Source organism: Lithobates pipiens, unplaced genomic scaffold (genome assembly GCF_037356315.1).
Source record: "Lithobates pipiens isolate NorthernLeopardFrog02 unplaced genomic scaffold, aLitPip1_a1.2 Scaffold_8, whole genome shotgun sequence".
Classification (NCBI taxonomy): Eukaryota; Metazoa; Chordata; class Amphibia; order Anura; family Ranidae; genus Lithobates; species Lithobates pipiens.
The window spans coordinates 432,013,941-432,037,432 of NW_027507903.1; the positions used below are offsets into that span (position 1 = coordinate 432,013,941).

Here is a 23,492-nt window from a genome sequence, read left to right on the forward strand (position 1 = left end):
CCAGAGAGTACCAATGGTGGGGCATTCTTCCTGACATTAACCACCAGTATAAGAGAGGCCTTCTCCCACTGGCCAAGGTAAAGGGAACAGCAGTGATTGCCAGTGTAATAGCTTGAGTTGTTTGAATAAGAGAATGCAGGACCAAAAAGATGAGTGGGTAACATGGTCTGATACAACATAATTGTTATTAGCGGTTGGTTACCAACCACTAATAAAAATTAGTATTTCATATCAGGCCCTGTTAGAAAATTATTGCTTTGGTACTCCATTCGTTTTTAGACCCCTTTCACACTGGCGGAGTCTGCCAGCGGATCTACCTGCTCAGCAGGGGATCTCTCCACTGATCATCACTGAGCAGGCAGATGACAGGTCCGTGTCCGTTCTGCTAATGCGAAGTGGAGACAGACAACCTGCTGTCCTCTATGGGCTGTCAGATAGAAACGGACTGTCCGTCCAATTCCATCCGACTGTCACCTGAGCTGATCCGCCAGACGGATGGGGAACGGATCCCCATTTATTTGTTTTTAGCAGACAGGGTTGGATGTCGACACATGTCCGTTGACATCAGTCGCTACATAGAGAGCAATGGATAGTCCAATTGGGTGCACCTGAAAAACTGCCAGGCGGACCTGATCGGTTCATCCATGTAAAAGGGGCCTTACACAGCATTTTTAAATATGCAGTTCTGTACCAGCACTCGCTGTCAGGTACTGAACTGTCACATACTGCCTTGTAGGGAGAGAAGGAAAGCTCAGGACTATTGAAGACATTTTCCCTTTCCTCTGTTCTGCGTATAACTGTCCCGACTGAGCTCCCGATGTGCCGATTTTTAGAGAAGGAGCGGGAGCTCAGTCAGATCTAGGTGCCTTTCTGTACTAAGGTACTGCAGCACCCCTGAGGACTCAGGTGGCACCTTGATTGAGAAAGGCTGGTCTACCCCAATGTAGGACGACACTTCCCCACTGACCACCAATTTACAATGGCATTCTTCCCAATGACCACTGCTATGAAGGGCTTTCTTCCCACTGGCTCCTATTATAAAAAGCATTCTTCCTCTATTAAACCACTAGTTATCCTTTCCACAGAGAACCAATGTCAGGGCGCATTCTTCCTCACACTAACCACCAGTTTAAGGGGGGTCTTCCCCCACTGACCACCAAGAAAAGTGGAACAATTGTGACTGCCAATGTAAGAGTTTGAAACGTATAAGAGCACCGAATGTATACAGCACCAAAAAGATGAGTGGGTGACAGTCAGATACAAAACAATTGTTATTAGAGTTTGGTAATAACCTCTAATATAAATATTACATATATGACCATGGTAGAGACTGATATTTTTGGCACTCCATTCTTTTTTACACTTCAATTTCTCACCCAGGACTCCCCCGCAGGCATCAGGCACATGTAAATTATGAGTAGCCTACTTGCTATAGGAAGTCTCAAGACCTAGTTTCTGTCTATCACACCATCAGAAATCTAAAGAACTCTTAGGAACAGTGCCATCCCCAACCCATTTGTGTACCACAATGTTAGGGGACACTTCTCCACTGACCACCAATTTTAAGGCAATTTCTACCACTGACCAGCAATGTAAGCATGCACTTTACTGACTGACCAACAATGTAACAGGACACGGCTCCACTGACTGAAAATAAATTTGCCACATAGACTTTCCCCCTGCAGCAAGGAACTAGATAGGGATGTCCCCTGTGCCTAAGGCTGTATTATCTGGCTATTCTACTACGCTCTTCTGAAGTGGTGCACGGTGTCTCGTGGGATCTTTAGTAGAGAAGGTATCTCTCTAAGCTGATGACACATTATTATATTTGTGAGATGCAGCTACTTCTCTTTCAGCAACCCTTGAGGTTATTGCTATATTTGGCAGTATCTCAAGTATTAAGGTCAACCTGGGTAATTCTGTGCAGTTTCCCTCGTTTCCGAGAAACCCTACTCCCCTGACTTGGGTATCCTATTTTAAGTATCTTGGCATTACGGTCTGTGGAGAGCTCTCCTGCTATTTTATCTATACCCAGTGTTCCAGCAATTAATGCACAAATGCAATGCCAATGACTCTGGTATGTAGCATAAAGCTCCTCAAAATGACCTTCCTGCTGAAATTTCTCAAACTCCAGTCCCCATCCCTAAATCCTTTTTTTAACAAACTGGACCAGATCATTTGTTCCTTTTTTTGTGGGCAGCATCTACTCCTAGGGTAGCTAGTAGCTGGGGGGGGGGGGGGTGACACCATGGTTTTCCACATCAGGTGATGCCAACCCTAGTGATGCCACTGCTTATATGGGCCAAAATTGCCCCTTACATTTAAATAAAAATGACAGTTCAAAGCTGATAACTGAGATATTAGATTTTTCTGTGTTGTCACACTTTTCATTCTTGGGCATAGGCATAAATAAAGCCTGAAGAAGTCGACATGTTTCGTAAGCCAAGTCCTAGTTTACTAGGACAACTAGAGCTCGATGCCAATAGTCATATATATAAATATCGGTGTTGTCCAATTAACTAGACCTACAGAAAAGCTCCACTACTGTAGAAAAGCTATTGCATGTAGCATGGTGGCTCTAAAACATTTAGGGTCTTCATCTTGCACTGTGTAATCCTAAACCGTATCACAATATGAAGGTAATGGCTGCACTACAATAACCCCGGATAAGTTAATATACCTAAACCTCTCCCAGTGCTGAAGTGTCTTCTGGCTTAATTAAACGATATTCACAGTGCAATATTGCCTTGACTCCTAGAAATAGATGAATGTGTTTAACTCTAAGGCTGGATTCACACCTATGCATTTTTAGTGCTTTTTGCATTTTGCAGATTTGCACTAGTCCATTTAACATGGTTTCCTATGGAACACGTTCTGTAGTGCAAATCTGCAAAAAGCACTAAAAATGCATAGGTGTGAATCCAGCCTAATATAGAGACAAATCCAGCATCTAGTGAAAAATGATATTCCCAGTGGCATACTTTTCTTTTTAAGTGTAATGTTAATGGAGAGATCATTTTTAATTTTTTTAATTTTTTAATTTTGTGCTTACATACAATGTTTGTCACCAATATGACAACCAGAAAAGCAAAGTAGATATTAAGACCAATGTTCCCATAACCCTCATGTCCAAGAAGTAGCTATAACCATTGTATGACATGAATGGAGAAGCAAGTCTGTGGCTAGGAGAAAGTCTTTGACGCCATTAGTTGAGAACACTCCAAAGGCAAACAAGGATTAGCCCTCAAGAAGGAAAATTCAATGCAGACATGGAACAATATCTGCTGTATGAATGTTTTTTTTTTTAATTCACCGATAGCAAGTAATGAGACATGTAGACAACCATGGGCCCTTAATCAGAAGTTTGGCAGCAGTTTCTGTTCTACTGTAATAAAAATATCACTAAAGGTATTCCTTAGGAGTTCTGACACACTGATAGCAGGAGATATAGAAGTGGTTAGTTTGTCCTCCTTTGTGCTTCCTCCGGAGCTTGTAGTCTACTATGCAGCAGCTTGTTCCATTGGCGGGAGGGGACGGGATACTGTGCTTTCTATTGTTCGACTCTTCAGTTCAGACACAGACACACGACAGGGCAGCACGAGTTAACGTACAATGGGGAGATTAGATAGGGCGTAAGGAAATACAGGAAGAGGTAGAGGGGCTGCGGATAAAATGGCTGGTGAAGAAGATGGCTCAGGTTTTGTTCTCGTCATAGATGTCAAGAGAGGGCTCAATAGTGGACAGCTCTGTTTCGTATCCAATGCTCCGTGGGGACAGCGAATTTCGATGAAAGAAGAGGCTACCTGGAATACAAACACAGAGACAGCTAAAATAACCAAAAACAAATATCAACACACATGAAAATATAATGTACACTATATCTTGTCTGCTATTAGTTTGAAAGGAGAATTACACATGAACATGATTAAAGTCATTTTTGACTTGGGTCCCTGTACATAGTAACAAGGAGGGGATCTCATCTCCCACAGCTTTCTGTCCTCGTATTGCTAACTTTTGGAGTCAATGACGTGGAAAAAGAATACAGGATTAGAAAGATGTTGAGAAGTCATAAGTGGTGACCTGCATACTTGTTCAAGGACAATGCTCAAAATATTGAAGCTACAGGATCAACATGTCAGGCAACCAGCATTTCAGGGAAGACCAGCCATCACAGCAGCCATATTTTCTTTGTACAACTTTTCTTTTACAGTAGGTTATGCCAGTTCTACAAAAAAGTTTCTGCAGCCCATAAGGAGAGATAAGCATATATATTGAGGCGCACTTAGGGGGCGGCTGGATCATGATTGAATGCTTGATTTATCGATACCTTTCTTCAAGAAATAAATCCTACCATTCAGAATTTTGAGATAACTGGGCTGTACTGTGCACTGTTTGAGGCTTTCACAGCATTTTTTAAAATGTTCTCTTGGCTGAAAATGGCAACCCTGTTATTACCCACACTAGTATCTACCTAGAGAAGGGACAAGGCAATGGATTCATTTCAAGACACCATTGATAAAACCACTAATACTCTCTGCTCTCCTTAGTCACATCACACTTACAAAAATATGGGTCTTGTCTACATGCCATTGTTCCTGTAACCACATGATGTAAGATAGATAATGCTACCTAGAGTAACCTACCACAGACAGTAAGGACAAATGTGATGGTTTCAGAAAACACTGGAAGGGAGATGTACAAATAGTTCTAACTTAAAAAGGGACAGCATGCCTTCCTTTAAATATGTAACCAGCTTATTTGTTCCAGATATTGGGGATTTAAAGTGTTCACATACTCATATAAACAAGGTCATGGATTGGGAAGATAGGAATGGAACCATTTTTTATAGAAACAGCTATGTTTTACAGTCACAATCTAAAAATGCAATTAGTACCTGCCACTCTTTCATAGTGTGGGCTTCATTCATTATAGAAACTTTAAAGTACTTTTATAGCTAAAACATGCAGTTTTTATTGAAGATACCATATCACCATATGTTCAGTTTGAGTTGTCCACCTTTGTGGCAGGTTCCCTTTAAGCATTTCATATATACTGGGAGAGTATTACAAATTCCATTGGGAAATATGGAAAATTACTACACAGGGAGGTGTGATACCATTAAAGGGAACAAGTAAGGATAGACATATGGAAGCTACCACTGTCAAGGATGACAGTTTGGGAGCTTACACCTTTAAAAGCAAGTCAACAATGGCAGCTCAGCAGATCTGAATACCGTATACCCTACATTTATGACAACACATTTTAGATTGTAAGCTCTTTTGAGTAAGTTCTGTTTTTTACATACTATAACCCCATTGTTAAACCCTTTACACTTCCTTATTTTTATTTTTTTTCTACAGAAAATATTAGTATAATATAAATCTACACACACACATATATGGCATGACTCAAATAGCTCTGTGTAATGAAATATGTATGAAAATAAAGTACTGACTGTAATATTATGAATAATAGCGATACTACATATACAGGCATGCTTTATCCATTTTCAGACACTAGATGGTGCACAATTACAACGTACAAAAAGGAGCTGGTCTACAGTCGCTTTACATATAATAAGCGCACAATAAATAACATAACAGGACAATTGATTGCTTTCTGTAACAAAGCTATTAGTAGATTTTTTTGAACTGATTTACTTAAAGTGTATGGAAATCATCGCCTTGTAAAACAACCCATTCAGTTTAAAATATAATTTGTATATAGATTTAACCCATTCAGCTTAAAATATAGTTTGTATATAGAGTAAAAAAACAACACAAAAAAAAACAACACTTTTCTTCCCCATTTTTGTAAGTGATCATATTCCCTCTGTGCTCAGCTGCATAGGAGCTGGGGGGAGGAGAAACAGACACACACTAATGCCGCGTACACACGAGCGGACTGTATGGCGTACTTAGTCAGTCGAAACACATTTCAGTGGACAATCCGCTCGTGTGTGGGCTTCAGCGGACTTTTTCAGCGTGCAGTCTGGCGTACTAAGTATTTCGTTTTTTTCGAAATTCTGTCCGTCGTACTTTGGTTTCAGCGGACAGTACGGTCGTCAGTATGCTAGTTCGATAGACTTAGAATGGCGCATGCCCAGAAAGGATTTACACGGCGGAAGGGTGCTTTGCTGTGTCTTGGACTTCCTATTTCTAGTCCCGTCATACGTGCTGTACACGTCATCGAGTAAGCTTTCGACGGACTGTTTGTGCATCCGTGTGTGGTCAAGTCCGTTCAGTGGAAAGTACGACGGACTGTCCGTCGGATTGTATGACGAACTAAGTATGCCATACAGTCCGCTCGTGTGTACGCGGCATAAGCTTCTGAGTGAATGGCTTTGGGGGAAGGGTGTCGGGACAAGTCGGATCACTGGAGGAGAGGACACAGAGCTACCTGCATAGTTAGAGAACTGACCACAGTGTGTTCTCTTGCTTAGTGTGGTCAGTTTGTAGTAGGAAAGAAGGACTGGCAGGAACGCCAGGGATTTCACACAAAAGAAGCAATACAAAGAGAAGAGAATACTTTTTTTCATACAAGTACATGGTACAGCAGGCACATACAGTATCAGGAATATGAAATGTTGGGTTTACATATTCTTTAACATTCCAATACTGACACATTTTTACACAGTAAGGGTCCATGCAAACTAGGCAGCAGAAAAAAATGCCAGAACTGCTGGCAGAAAAAAGGAGCATAAAAGGCACTTCTATGGAGCGTATTGTACACTTGTTTAAGAGCGTTTAGGTGCATTTGGATTTATAAGCCTTTTTTCCCCAAATTATTTACACTTAAAAATGCTTGACGTGCATAAATAAAACATTTAGGAGCATCAAAAATTTATTCTGCCCGAAAGATCCTCTCAAAAATGCACTTTTGCTGTTTTTTGTTTTTTTTTAGCCTGTAAACGCTCCTCTACAACTATGCCTGTAAATGACCACATGTGCATGGACACATAGGCTAACACAGAGAAGATTCTACAGGCTGAACAAAAATGCCTAACACCTGTATAAGCAGCAATTTTTATGCCCAGTGTGCATGGGGCTTTAGGTTTCCTTTTAAGTATATTTAGTAATTCTGCAAAAATTACTTGTTATGTATAATATGTGTAATTTTAATTTGCAAACCAGTCATAATATTTCAATAATTGTTTCGTGGGGGAGGCAACATTGATTGAAATTCAGGGACCAACAACGCATTTCGACCAGTGTATGACCATCTTAACTCAAACTGTAGATATAGAATTGTGTATATGGGTGTTTTCAATATCTTTTTTTTCAACAAAAAACACAGAAATCGACCTGGGACTTTAAATGAGGTGAGCACAGTTGGCCAATGAAAATAACAGAAATAAACACAGTCTGAACATTTATTCTAAAAATGGTTGTACATACATGAATAGCATAGACAGTTGCTGAGCCGATAAAATATTCCACATGGTTAAAAGTTACAATAATGCATTGAGAATAACATATAATATACATGAGCATCTAAGAAACCGACACGTTTCATGAGGCATAACTTGCTTCTTCAGGGGTGGATGCATGTGTGATGCATCTAAAATGAGAATAATAAAACATACAAAAAAGATGTAGAACACAATGAATATTTTTGCAAGTGGTAAGAGGGGCTTGGAATGGAAGACCCTAAACTCCCCAATTGGCAAAGCCAGAGTGCCAATTGCTGAATTCACTGACAGCAGCAGCACCAACCACAGCCCTGCCAGGGAACAACTGTGAGGCAGACATAGCATGGGTGAAGATGTGCAATCCTAGAGGTCTTATATTGTCCATTCAAGTGTCAGCTATAACAAATGTATGTGTCAAGTGTTGCTAAAGTAGCAAAGTAAATGTAAAAAATATATTGTTAAATACATGATTACATATGTGAGCCAAACTGGACCAATAGTAAAATGGATATGGAGACCAGGGGATGTTTGTCGTTGTACTATTAGGGAGGAGGGTGTGTCACTGGTGATACCAGACTTTTCTTTTTTGTTTGCATCTTTTTTTTCTCTTTTGGTTGAACTAGATGGACTATTGTCTTTTTTCAAGCTCACTCACACAAGTATATGCTTTAGCGCAGTTTTTGCACATTTCTATGCATTGCACATAGGAAAAACCATTCACTTGAATAGGCTGCCTAAGCACAAGTGCGCCAAAGAAGCTCATGTACCCAAATCTTTACACTGAGCATCAAATGTGCAAAAAACACACCATGTTTGGGGTACCATTAACCCCTTCCTGACTAACAGCCGCAGTTATACTGCGGAAGGTTGGCTCCCCTGCATGAGCCAGTTTAGCTGTACTTCGGCTCTTTAAGACACTGTAGCGGTGTTCCCGGAGCCGATGCGTGTGCCCAGCAGACCCGATGACCGCTGGGCACCCACGATTGCTCATGACAGAGCGAGAACCAGGTTCTGCGTGTGTAAACACACAAATCCTGGTTCTGTCAGGGGAGAGGAGACAGATGTGTGTTCCTACCAAGTAGGAACAACGATCTCTCTCCTCCTCTAGTCAGCCACATTCCCCCACAGTTAGAACACACATAGGGAACGCGGTTAACCCCTTGATCGCCCCCTAGTGTTAACCCCTTTCCTGCCATTGACATTTATACAGTAATCAGTGACTATTTATAGCACTGATTGCTGTATAAATGTCAATGGTCCCAAAAAAGTGTCAAAGTGTCCGATTTGTCCGCTGCAATGTCTCAATCCCGATAAAAATTGCAGATCGCCGCCATTACTAGTAAAAAAAAAAAAAAAAAAAAGACATAAATCTATCCCCTATAACTTTTGCACAACCATATCAATATACAATTAATGCGATTTTTTTTACAAAAAATATGTAGGATATATATCTGTCTAAACTGATGAAGATATTTATTTTTTTTACTTTTTTTGGATATTATAGCAAAAAAGTACAAATTTTTTTTACAATTTGACGCTCTTTTTTGGTTTATAGCGCAAAAAAAAAAAAGCAGATGTCATCAAATACCACCAAAAAAAGCAGATTCACCCTGTCTCATGTGGGGTGCAATAAAAAATGTCAGGGGGCAGGGGATAGGGTCAGCAGTTTGTAGGGCAGTATAAAGGGGTCATTTATTTGTAGCGCAGTGCATAGGGGTCACCAAAGTGAAGGACAGGAGTCTGAAGTTCAGTGTATTGGATCAGCGGGGCAGAGGACAGGGGTCAGAAGGGCAGTGCGTGGGGTGAGCAAGACAGTGTACAGGGGTCATTAGAGCTGAGTATAGAGGTTAACAGGGTGGAGGACAAGGGTCATTACTGGCAAGGCAGAGGACAGGGGTCACTGCTGGCAGGGCACTCAGCTGAGCTCCTTCTCCCATCCATACACTGCACACAGCCTGGGCACAGTTAGCAGATCTCTTCTGCCCCACACAGCACATAGCTGAGATCGGATTCCTTCACATACAACCACAGCAGAGAGTGTGTAGCTGGGTACTGTATTCTGACCATGGAACTTCACAGGTCAGAATGGCAACATAGCAGCCACTTACACACTCAGGGCCATAGATATATTTTTTTCAGGGGGGTGGGGTTAAGCTCTCTCAAATTGCAAGATGGAGTCTTTGGAATGTGCTTAAAAAGGCTGGCTATTAGGCTGTTTTCTGAACACAGTGGGCCTGTGTGCAAGATCATAAGTTGGGCTCTCCTGCCTGTGAAAAAGAAAGTGCAAATTTCTGGGGTGGCTCTCATTACACTGCATATTATCTGTCGATCAAAGGGGCACAGGGTGCAAGGGTTCAGTAGCAAAGGATGCAAAGGTTCAGTAGTAAGTTAGGCAGAGTTCAGAGATCCGTAGTAGATAAGGCATAGTTCAGGGGCCAGTAGTAAGTGAGCTAGAGTTCAGGGGTCAGAAGTACATGATGCAGAGTTCAGGGGTTATTTATTAGGAATATTGGATGGGGGGGCAACTAACATCTGGGGGGCGCAGCCCACCCAGGCACCCCCCTAGATCGGGGCCATGATGACAGCTGCACATTAAAAAACAAGCAGAAAAACACTTATGAAATAAAAGCCAATATGAGATTTTAGTGATTGAATTGACATATAATATATTTTTAACCACTTCCCACCCGGCCAATACACATATACGGCCGGGTGGGAGCCGTCTACTTCTGATAGGACGTTCAGGAACATCCATCAGAAGGAGCGGGATCGCGCGCGTGCGTGCCCGCGCAGCGGCGCAATCCCGATGCGCCCGTGTCACCCAGACACGGCGCATCTCAGATCGGCAGGAGGGCTCTGTGATTGGCCCTCCTGATCACATGATGGCCGTGTCCAATCACGGCCATCATGTGATGTAAACAAACAGCCGGTTGCTAGACAATCGGCTCCTCCTCTCCTCACACAGAAGTCATCGCTGAGGAGAGGAGAGCAGATCGCTGCAGCCGGCTGATGATCAGTGAGTATGAGCTGTTTTTTACAGCTTTTTACTCACTGATCACCAGTCTAGTGTAAACACAAATCACCACACAGTGTAAACACACCACACAGTATAAACACAATGTCCCCACACATGTCCCCAAAACATACATGTCCCCAAATAATAAATACACATATCCCTAATAATAAAAACATGTCCCCCACATATGTCCCACTAAAATCACATGTCCCAATGATTATCTGCACACATATGTACGTGATCACCTGCACACATATGTACATGATCATTTGCGTACATATGTCCGTGATCACACAAACCAATTATTATACACTTAACGGAATTTTTTTTACCAAAAACATGTAGCAGAATACATTTTGGCTTAAATTTATGACAAAATTTGATTTTATTGGATTACTTTTAAAATAGAAAAAAGAAAATATTGTTTTTTTTCCAAATTTCCGCTTTTTTTGCGCTTATATCGCAAAAAGTAAAAAACGGAGTCGTGAATAAATAACACCAAAATAAAGCTCTATTTGTGCGAACAAAATGATAAAAATTTCATTTGGGTACAGTGTAGCATGACCGCGCAATTGTCACTGAAAGCGCTAGAGCGATGAAAGCTGAAAATTGGGCTGGGAGGGAAGGGGGCGAAAGTGCTCTGTATTGAAGTGGTTAAAGAGGAATTTCACTCTCAATCAACATGGACTTTTTTTCATTCTTATGCTGCTAGCATTAGTAAATACCAGTATATAGGAGAGCATATCATATTTACTTGTTTTAAGGTTTTTTTTTTTTTTTTTTTTTTTTACATTTCTTCAGTCACTTCTTGGTTTCTGGCCTAGGCAAATATACACAGGAGTCTTCAGGAGAGGAGGAGGGTTTTTCTTAGCTAAAGACACCCTCCTGCCTGCAGAAGCTAAGTGCAGATGGATTCCAGGAAGTAAATGCCACATGAATCATCTACCCATACTCATGATGGCCATGACAACAAATGCTAAGGGGTGCTTTTCAAAGTGATTTCTCAACTAAATATATCATGGAGACATGGATGGATGGGTTCGTTTTTTTGAATATTACATTTGCTTTAATATCAATTTGAATATTACAAAGGATTTGAATAGCATTTTTGGTTTGAGGTGCTCAGATACAGTGTAGTTCTGCTTTAATTTGACATTTTCAGAATCCATTAAAGCTTCCTTTGCTGGAATAACCCACCTCCCCTCCCCCTCCACTGCCGTACCGTATTACAGGTCAGTGTTCCAAACCACAACGATGCACATACAGAGGTCATTCTGATTATGAGAAGAAGGCTCCATGCTGCACCATCTGTTTCAATTCACCAGAATGACATGATTCAATTTGTAGTTTTAGCCCTTTTTCTCTCTCTCTCCGTAGGCCACTTGATATCTAAATGCTATTATGCGGATTACAGAACAATAACAACAACATGAAATTGCACTAGATACAAAAAGCGTAAGGCTAAGCTCTCCATTGTTGTATAATGAGCTAAAAATTAGCTTTCATTATCCTCTCTGACCTGGTTTGGGGAGCAGACAGCTCCACGCTAATATACAACATGATTGCAGAGCTTTGGACTGTTTTTTTTCCCTTTTGTCATAGGAGAAATGCATAGGCTGTCATTACCAACTGCATTGTGGAGATGCTAGTTCCCTGGCTGTTGGATCCTTTGTCCATTAATGGTGCGAAATTTGTATGAAAATTCTTAGTTACGATACCGTTTATGGCCGGGCATTAGTAATTACCAGCCGTTTCATCAGAGGGAACTATTGAAAACCTGACCAGCTGAGGACTGGAGTTGAGAAACATTGTTCTACATCACTGACCACAGCAAATTAAGTCAGAACTCCTGATAAGCAGATTAATGTTGTGAAGCCTCTGTATTAGCATGACTACCAAGGAAGGTGCATTTTGGCAATCCATGCAAATGAATGTTCTTTTTTGGATTTAGATTTTTAAGGCTACAAATCACATTGTGCCCACCCACATGAACTTTTGCCACTCACCCAGAGCATCTGACCAATAAGGAGAGGGGATTTTCCCATTACCGTTTTATTTTTCATTTCTTAACTCCCCCCCAAGTTCATTGAGGGGGTGGTGTTTACCTGCTGTATCGCTGCTTCCCCTACCAGTGACAGCAATGACAGCTGGGGAGAAGGAATGCCTTCTAAGTTAATCGGCATACTGCATATAATGATTTTTATTTATCAACACAAAGTTGTTTTTATTTAGGGTAAACAGACCCAATAAACGGTCTATTTTCTTTGTTTTGGAGGAAATATGTGCTGAAAAAATACAGTATGTCATTGATGAATATGATTAATTATTAGTTGCTTGGAAGCTTGTGGTGTTTATACGGTCTGAGTCTGCAAATCAAGCAAGTCAGCCTGTAGTTGGAACTCCAATTCCATTTAAATCCATGGATTAGATTACCGCCCGGTAACTAGTTATTTTCAGGAGAGGTCACCAATGGCTTCCTCTATAACTCAAGGTAGCTGCAAAGTTTTATTGATTGATTATAATGTAAAGTATGTTCACCAGTGATTGTGTAAGACATCTGAAATACAGGACCAGTTTATAGGTCCCTGAGAGTTGGGTTGAGAACCACTGTGTTATGTGGTCAAGTTAACATGCATATAGTGCTCAGTGGATCGAAACACTGCCAGCCAATAAACACAGCTATAAAAAAAAAAAAATGAAGTATACATTTAGTAGATGTGGCGATAGTGAGCCACACTGCAAAGTATATATAGTACTCCATTGCTACCTGTGCTAGTCAAGAGCCAGGAAAGTGCCAAAACATGCAAGCACCATATGCCTACCCGTGGCATTCCTGTGCACATGTCTGTGTATAGAAGAGTGTCAGAAATGTGCCAGTTGTGTGTTCCTGCAGCATTCTTAAGCGCCATAAACTGGTTCCCAAAACTGCGTTGAACCCTGCTGAGGTGTAACTCACTACAGAATGCTGGTTAAGAAATCAAAATGGTACTACTAAGGGGGATAATAAAATAGAAATGCTACTTTAATTTGTATGGCAGGTTGGGAATGTTAGCAGTCTTGTTGGCCCCTGATTCTACTATGGGTCCAGAAGTAGCTGCGAATAGAGTAGCCATATAAGAAAAATTCCCTACCTCACATAATATGCTGCATAAAAGACAAGCAGTTTGCGGTATTTAGGTATAGTTGGGTCATTGTTAGTAGGAGGATAAGTGGGTCCAAGCCCAATCGAGTTCCCAGGACAGCTGCTAAGACTACCAGTCACTAGTAGGACTGAAAGGTTGGGCAGCTCCAGACCATAGGTATGAAGGTCCCATCCTCAAAATGACACTGTTACAAGAAACTGAGATATGAAAACTAACATGGTGTATTCTTTGGGTGGTGTAGTAAATTCTGTGCACGAATTTTAGTTATATCAACTTATCACTGGCCAGAATAATAAGTGAGGCATATTGAGATATTCCTTGCTCCCAGTCATTACAGATAGTTGTTTTATTGCAAGCACTGTAAGTACTAGAATTTGATCAGCACGTTGTAATCCCCTGTACAGTAGAGCTCACACTGTGAGAGGACATCATAAGGAGTCCGTTACATTGAGGGAAAAGGCATTTGATCCCCTGCTGGTTTTGTACATTTTGCCCACTGACAAAGAAATGATCAATCTATAATTTTAATGGCAATTTTATTTTAACAGCGAGAGACAGAACAACAAAAATATCCAGTAAAACACATTTAAACAAAAGTTATAAATTGATTTGCATTTTAATGAGTGAAATAAGTATGTGATCCTCTATCAATCAGCAAGATTTCTTGCTCCCAGGTATCTTCTACATACAGGTAACAAGCTATTATTAAGAGCACTCTCAAAGTGAGTGCTCCTAATCTTAGCTTGTTACCTATATAAAAGACGCATGTCCACCGAAGCAATCATTGTGTGATTGCCAACAAGGGTTTTGCCACCAAGTACTAAGTCATGTTTTGCGAAGGGGTCAAATACTTATTTCACTCATTTAAATGCAAATCAATTTATATCCTTTTTTTTTAAATGCATTTTTCTGGATTTAGTTGTTTTTATTCCGTCTCTCACTGTTAAAATAAACCTTCCATTAAAATTATAGACTGATTATTTCTTTGTTAGTGGGTAAACGTACAAAATCAGCAGGGGAACAAATACTTTGTTGAAAGTTGAAAACAGCAGGAAATAAACAGAATGGCAGAGAGAAGAGCTCCTCTGATGCTCCATTACTTGTCTATTCTAAATCACTTAGCAGTTAGTAGCTTTCACATATGTATTTCAGATGTGTGCTTAGCAGTTTGCCTAGGGTTTAGCTTAAAGCGGTAGTAAACGTAATTTTTGCAGAACTTGCTGACAGGCAGGGTATTTATGACAGAAGAGGCCATATTGGTCTCTTCTGCCATAAATGCTCCCTCCTGCCTGACAGCTGTCATGTACAATGAGCTGCTCATGCGGAGCTCAGCGCCAGATCTGTGCCACGACGATGTAACTCCCATGCACATCATCACAGCTCAGGCCATTCAAACAGCCGAAGGCACAGAACCCTGATATATGCGGCGCATACTAGCACATTATGGTATAACCCACCCGGGGGCCTCTTTAAAAAAATAAAATAAAAAAGTGGGCTTAACTAACACTTTAACATTTAACCACTTAAGCCCCAGACCATTTGGCTGGCAAAAGACCAGAGCGTTTTTTGCGATTCGGCACTACGTCGCTTTAACTGGCAATTGCATGGTTGTACGACGAGGCTCCCAAACAAAATTGATGTCCTTTTTTTCCCCACAAATAAAGCTTTCTTTTGGTGGTATTTGATCACCTCTGCATTTTTATTCTTTGTGCTATAAACAAAAAATAGCGACAATTTTGAAAAAAACGCATAATTTTTTGCCTTTTGCTTAAATATCTCCAAAAAATATATATGAAAATGTTTTTCCTCAGTTTAGGCCAATAAGTATTCTACATATTTTTGGTAAAAAAAAATAGCAATAAGCATTTATTGACTGGTTTGCGTAAAAGTTATAACATCTACAAAATAGGGGATAGTTTTATGACATTTTTATTAATATTTTTTTTACTAGTAATGTCGACGATCAGCGATTTTTATCATGACTGCGACATTATGGCGGACAAAGCGAACACTTTTGGCGCTATTTTGAGACCATTCACATTTATATAGCGATCAGTGCGATTAAAAATGCATTGATTATTGTTTAAATGTGATTCTAACTGTGGGGGCGAGGGGCTATGTATCACATGACACTGATCAACACTTCTGATTACAGGGAGCGGTGATCAGTGTCCCGTCACTAGGCAGAACGGGGAAATGCTCGTTTACATCAGTATTTCCCTGTTCTTCCTCTCCGTGAGACGATCGCGGGTATCCCCGCGGACATAGAGTCCGCATGACACCCGATCACATTCACGGAGGTCGCAGCGTGCGCCTGCAAACCACATCTTAAAGGGCAATGTACAGGTACGTTAATCTGCCTGTACGTGCCCTTCTACCAACGTATATCGCCGTGAGCCGGTCAGCAAGCGGGTAACTTGGAAAATACACAAAACATGCAATATTGAAAGGGGCACCCAAACTTTTGCATGACCGTACCTGATGATCAAGTGTTTGTTATTCCCTTCACAATCATGTAAAAGCATTGTACAATGTTTGCAATATACAGTCAGCAAGATAAAAATCATCAGGGCAGGATATAACATGTCAAGCGGTAATAAGTGGACTTTTAATCCCACTGAGGGGTCTCTCGTTACATTGAACATGGTTTGAAGAGATTGGGTTTCTCTTCCATCAGCAGCTGATTTGATCAGGATCTTAATGGAGCTCTTTGGTCTTTTGGTCTGAAAAGCAGAGCTTGAGATTACTCTGTTGTGCCATTAACCTCACATTACACAACCTGATAAAAATAACCGCAGCTAAAATAATGAATCCCGTGTATAGAGCTAGAGCTCCTCCTACAGTATTAAATATTCTGCTAAAGTGGACATGTCAACATGAATTACCATGTCTGATTACACAAAGGGAGCCAACAGAGCACGTAACAGTATTTCAACAAGAAATGCTTATATTTCTATGTATCAATTTTCTTTTACAAAAAGGTTATATGGATTTTCATTTAGAAGTAGATAACACAGCAATAGTGAAAATTAACTCAAAACATTAGAGAACAACAGTAGCAGCACTATGGTCGTCGGTTCAAATCCCAACCATGGCACTACCTGCCTGGAGTTTGCATGCTCTCCCTGTGCCTGCGTGGGTTTCCTCCGAGTACTCCAGTTTCTGCCCACACTCCAAAGACATGCTAGTAGGTTAATTGGCTCCTGTCTAAATTGTGTGTATTTAATGATGTTAGTTAGGGACCTTAGATTTTAAGCTCCTGGAGGTCAGGGGCTGATGTGATTGTAAAATATATGTGTAAAGCGGTGCGTAAAATTTACAAGTACCTGTAATAAATATTAAAGACAGAAGTGTGGCTTTCCTGGTAAAGTTAGATGTAGCATATCACTTTGCAGCATATTTATACAACTGGATAGCCCAGATAAATTTGCCATGCTGACTTCACTGATCTTTATTCTTGTATAGTGATGGCCGAACAGTTCGCCCGGCGGTCGTTTCGCGGCGAATTTCGGCTGTTCGCGGTCCGCCCGTTCGGCGGACTATTGGCGCAGTTCGCCCGGCGGACTTCCGTGTTTACTGTGTAAAAGAACTTTGACCTATGATGACACATCCATCATGGGGTACAGGACAGCCAATTGAGACATTACAGCACATGGACACTTGGACATTCCCCCTAACTTATAAATACACCCGATCCAGCGGCCATTTTACATTCTTTCTGTCACTATAGGGAGAGGTTGCTGTGTGGAGCAGGGAGAGATTGCAGTGACCCAAATCGCTAGCTATTTGGTACACAAAAGTTCTTTTCAGGACTGGTATAGGTGTTAGGTGTAGTTCAGGATATAGGTTTGCTGTGCTACTGATTGTTGCAGCAGCCTGAGTGTCTTTTGTCAGTTTAGAGGAAGGGACAGGACGGTGTGTGCTGCAGGGAGAGTCAGTTTAATCATTAGCTGTTACTATCAGGTCCACAAAAGTGCTATTCCAGTAACCAGTTATTGTTCCAGCAGCCTCTCTATTGTCAGTTTATATAGGGACAGGCAGGAAGCAGTGTGTGAGGCAGTGAGGGTCAGTTTAATTAGTAGCTGTTACTATATCAGGTCCACAAAGGTTCTTTTCAGGACTGGTATCAGTGGTATGGTAATAGGCTTGTACACGTATAATATTCTTTCTTCCAAATATAGAAAGAATATTATTCTTGACTGCTGCCCTTCTGCTGCAGTCTGCTAATCATTCACAACCTACTTGTTCCACAAAGGTCCTTTATAACAGTGGTCCCCAACCTTTTTGGCACTGGGGACCGGCTGTGTGGATGAAAATTGTGCCAAGGCCTGGGGGGGGATTTTTCACGGGCAATGGCTGGTGTTAGTGATTCAATCATCACGGCACCATGCTTGATATGGTGTCAGGGTGATTGAACCGTATTATTTCTATTATTACATTGCAGTAATAAATGAAATAGTTCAACTCGCCATACTGTAGAATCAGTGGGAGCCTTGAGTGTGTCACTTACTACTGTCGCCTGCTACTAGATGTGCATAGTCACTTGCCACGCTGCCTGTCACTAGAAGCGGAATGTCACCTGCCACACTGCCTGCCACAAGATGTGGATTGCCACCTGCCACGTTGCCTGTCACCAGATGCGGAGTGAGTGGAGTGCCCCTTGTGGTATGTCAGGCAGACAGCTGAGGGGGTGAACTACAGGTCCCAGCACACCTCACCTGTACTTCCACACACAGCTCACCTGTCATTGATGATGTCACATCTCTGTGAGATCGCCCCTCTGGATGTTGCAGGGTGTCTCTCTCCTCATGCTGCAACTGGTCTCATCAGGCAGAGGGAGGGTCCGGGACTCCTTCGGCTCTCAGTCTCTGGCTCCACCCTTCTGCCATCCCTGATTAGCTGTCTGGGGGGCAGGCAATCTGCGCCGCTGAACAAGGAATCAGAATAAGTTTTCACACACGAGGAGCCGGGGGAGAGCGGCGATGCGGGGCAGGCAGTATGAGATGATGTCATCTCTCTGCTCCCCGCTGCACCTCTGACACAGACTGGCTTTGAGGGCGGAAGACAGGTGATGCAGAGGGGGCGGAGAGAGATATCATCTCTGCTTGCCTGCCCACTCGCTTCTTCCATCCACCCAGCGCTTTCATACCCGGAGCCCAGCATGTGTCTTGCGGCCGCCCGCACCCGCGGCCCACCTGCAGAAGGGCCACGGCCCGGTAGTGGGCCGGGGACCGGGGGTTGATGACCCCTGCTTTATAAGGACTGGTGATAACCTGCTATAGTACATAGGGTTGAGTGAGGTACAGTCTGCTATTCTATAAGGACTGGTATAGGTCCACAATACATAGGGTTGAGGTGCACTACTGCTGACCGCTGCCCTATACTGCAGCAGTCCTTTATCAGTATAGGGACTGACGTACAGTCTGCTAATCAGTCACACACAACCTACTTGTTCCACAAAGGTCCTTATAAGGACTGGTAACTTGGTCTGTCTAGGGTGCTACAGTACATAGGGTTGAGTGAGGTACAGTCTGCTATTCTACAAGGACTGGTATAGGTCCACAATACATAGGGTTGAGGTGCACTACTGCTGACCGCTGCCCTATACTGCAGCAGTCCTTCATCGGTATAGGGACTGACGTACAGTCTGCTAATCACTCACACACAACCTACTTGTTCCACAAAGGTCCTTATAAGGACTGGTAACTTGGTCTGTCTAGGGTGCTACAGTACATAGGGTTGAGTGAGGTACAGTCTGCTATTCTACAAGGACTGGTATAGGTCCACAATACATAGGGTTGAGGTGCACTACTGCTGACCGCTGCCCTATACTGCAGCAGTCCTTCATCGGTATAGGGACTGACGTACAGTCTGCTAATCACTCACACACAACCTACTTGTTCCACAAAGGTCCTTATAAGGACTGGTAAGGTATAGGGTACTACAGGACATAGGGTTGAGTGAGGTACAGTTTGCCATTCTATAAGGACTGGTATAGGTCCACAATACATAGGGTTGAGGTGCACTACTGCTGACTGACCGCTGCCCTATACTGCAGCAGTCCTTCATCGGTATAGGGACTGAGAGTTTTGTCACAGGGTCATTTAAAAAATGACAGGCAGAGGAAGAGGCAGGCCCTTCCGCAGGGGTGGTAGGGGTAGGGCAGGAGCAACAGGCTTGAGCCAAAGTGGGAAGTTGCAGAAGGTGCGTTCAATTACTTTAAAGGACGCACCAGACTTGGTTGAGTGGCTCGCTCAGCCTTACTCTTCTGCACCCTCCTCATCCTCTCGATCTGCACCCTCTTCTTCACTCTCTGCTATGTGCACCCCCAAAGACACTACCACCAACAACACCACCACCACCACCACCACCACATACCTTCCGCTTGAGTCACAGGAATTATTTTCCGATCCATATCAAGAGGACATTTCTGATGCGCAGCCACTCTTGGCATTGGATCAGGAAGAGGAGGTAGCAACAACCGCTACTCAGCAGTCTGACGACAGTACCCAGATCAGCCCAAGGAGGAGGTTGGTCCCCGGTGTTGCTGCCTACTCCGAGATCTCTACTTATAGCGGTGGGGAAGGTGACGTTGATGATGACGTGTCTAGTGATGTCACGTGGGTGCCCACAAGAGAGGAAGAGGAGGGGAGTTCAGAGGGAGATATGGACCAGCAGATAGGGAGGAGAAGCAGGAATAACTTGCATTGCACAGGAGGGACAAAGCAGACTGCAAATGTATCAGGAGCGAGTCATTGACCATGTACGGTCACATCTGGCGCTCCCAGGAAACTGGCACATGGCTCCGCAGTGTGGGCTTTTTTTAACGTGTCCACTGCTGACAATAGCGTTGCCATCTGCAATCTTTGCAGTCAACGCATTAGTCGCGGTAAGCCCAACACTCACCTAGGGACGACCGCCTTAAGAAGGCACATGAGCAGCCATCACCGCGTCGAGTGGGAGCAACGGAACACACAAAGCCACACTGCAGGCTCTCACCATCCAGCCTCGTCTTCTACTTCTCCTTCTCCTCTCTCCTCACAATTGTCCTCCACTCCACCTTCCATCACGCCAAGCTAACGTTTTTCTGCAAAAAGACAGGCTTCCGTGGGCCTAATGTTCGAGCGTAAAAAAATGATGACGCCGGATAACCCTCTTGCCCAACGGTTGACGGCTGGCTTGTCAGAACTGATAGCCCGCCAACTACTGCCATATAAACTGGTGGACTCGGAGGCCTTTCGCAAATTTGTGGCCATTGGAACACCACAATGGAAGGTCCCAGGAAGGAAGTATTTCTCAGAGAAGGGCATCCCAGAGCTATATGGCCATGTTCAGCGGCAAGTGAATATATCTCTGGCAGCAGAGATAAGACATAGTTACACTTATATCCGGGAGGGAAGTGAGTTTTCATGCATGATCCAACTGCTCTACAATGATGTGGCAGTAGAGTAGGACATGAGCAAAACTGGCAATTGTCGCCAACACTGAAAAAGTAAGTGTGACTAAGGCCTCATGCACACGAGATGCCGGTGCAAACTCTGCTGGACACATGTTTTTAAAAGCTGAAACCGGCGGTTAGAAACGCCCGTTTTACCGTGATTTTTACCGCGATTTAGTGGCGTTTTACCACGTTTGCGTCTAGAAGCGTTTAGTTTAGGGAGTAGCAGCAGCTGTTAGAGCAGCAGTGTACTTGTATTTAGCGTATTCACTTGCCACATCACCTGCCACAAGTTGTGGATTGTCCACTTGCCACGTCACCTGCCACATCACTTGCCACCTCACCTGACACGTCACTTGCCACAAGTTGTGGATTGTCCACTTGCCACGTCATCTGCCATGTCACCTGCCACAAGTTGGGGATTTTCCACTTGTCACATCACCTGCCACAAGTTGTGGATTGTCCACTTGCCACGTCACCTGCCACATCACTTGCCACCTCACCTGACACGTCACTTGCCACAAGTTGTGGATTGTCCACTTGCCACGTCATCTGCCATGTCACCTGCCACAAGTTGGGGATTTTCCACTTGTCACATCACTTGCCACAAGTTGTGGATTGTCCACTTGCCACGTCACCTGCCACAAGTTGTGGATTGTCCACGTGCCACGTCACCTGCCACAAGTTGTGGATTGTCCACTTGCCACAAGTTGTGGATTGTCCACTTGCCACATCACCTGCCACATCACTTGTTACGTCACCTGCCACAAGTTGTGGATTGTCCCCTTGCCATGTGACTTGCCACGTCACCTGCCACAAGTTGTGGATTGTCCACTTGCCACATCTTCTGCCAGGTCACCTGCCACGTCACTTGCCATGTCACCTACCACAAGTTGTGGATTGTCCACTTGCCACGTCACCTGCCACAAGTTGTGGATTGTCCACTTGCCATGTCACCTGCCACAAGTTGTGGATTGTCCACTTGCCACGTCACCTGCCACAAGTTGTGGATTGTCCACTTGCCACATCACCTGCCTCAAGTTGTGGATTGTCCACTTGTCACGTCACTTGCCACGTCACCTGCCACAAGTTGTGGATTGTCCACTTGCCACGTCACCTACCACATCACTTGGCACAAGTTGTGGATTGTCCACTTGCCACGTCACCTGCCACAAGTTGTGGATTGCCAATTGCCATGTCACTTGCCACATCACCTGCCACATAACTTGCCATGTCACCTGCCACAAGTTGTGGATTGTCCACTTGCCACTTCACCTGCCACAAGTTGTGGATTGTCCACTTGCCACGTCACTTGCCACTTCACCTGCCACAAGTTGTGGATTGTCCACTTGCCACAAGTTGTGGATTGTCCACTTGCCACATCACTTGCCACCTGCCATGTCACTTGCCACAAGTTGTGGATTGCCCACTTGCAATTGCAATTGTTTAAAATATTTTTTAATGGTTTTTCATCATTTGCCATAATTTTTGAGATTTTTAATGTAAAAAAAAAGGTCATCTTTAAAAACGCTTATAAAACGAAAACGCGGCAAAACGCGGTATCAGCGGTTTGCGTCTGAAACGTGGAAAACTTTTGCATCTGAACCCATTTTTTTGCTTCTGAAAAAACGAGCTTAAACGCCACTGTATAAAAACAGCAAAAAACGAGACTGTGTACATGGACACATAGGATAACATTGAATGAGTTCAGAAGCAGTTGAAAAAAGTGTCCAACTGCCTCTGAATGCGTGTTTAACAGCGTCTTGTGTGCATGAGGCCTAAGACAGTTTTTCTAACATACCAGGTTGACTGTTAACCCTAGACAGTGGGTCAACAAGCAGGATTATGTGCTTGTATAAACTGAGACTCATCTCTAGAATGGAAGTTGCATTTGGATATCAAATATCCTGGGGAGATGAGACATTAACCAAGGGAACCCACTGTGAGCTGCATAGCTTAGGGTCAGAGGATTATAGGAAAATGGCATAGTGGTTAGCAGTCCTCCCTTAAAGTACTAGGGTTGATGATTTCAATCCCAACCACTATAGTACTTGCAAGGTGTTTGCATGTTCTGTGCTGATGTAGGTTTCCTACCATGCCCGTAGGTTAACTAGCTCCTGGCTACATTGGCCCTAGTATGTGTATGTATGCATGTGAGGTATGGACATTAGATTGTAAGCTTCTTATGACCAGTGAGTGATGTCAATGTACAATATGTGTAAAGTACTGTGTAAAAAGACTGCGCTGTATAAATACCTGTAATAATATATGATTAGGTAATCTGCAGTATAGTGGTTGGGCTGCAATATATCTGTACCTGGCTTATGGAACTTGAATTATACAAATCCATAAATTGTATCCTAGCAGATGAGATATACAGGGAAAATGCAGATGATGTCTTCATACAGGAGTGCACCTATAAACTATATATCGGATGTGTCTCACAACTGGAAGTTTAATGATTAATTTCCCCATGCAGCCTAT

General features: G+C 42.9%; 1 protein-coding gene across 2 annotated transcripts in view; it reads right to left on the minus strand.

The window, feature by feature from the left end:
* Positions 1 to 3,016: 3,016 nt before the first annotated feature.
* RNF130 (ring finger protein 130) overlaps positions 3,017 to 23,492 on the minus strand; it is a 552,857-nt gene continuing 532,381 nt past the window's right edge. For both annotated transcript variants that reach the window (XM_077474312.1, XM_077474313.1), the window contains one exon: positions 3,017 to 3,803. In XM_077474312.1, the coding sequence (XP_077330438.1) occupies positions 3,694 to 3,803 (110 nt within the window). In that variant the 3' untranslated portion in view covers positions 3,017 to 3,693. The remainder of the gene's footprint in view (positions 3,804 to 23,492) is intronic.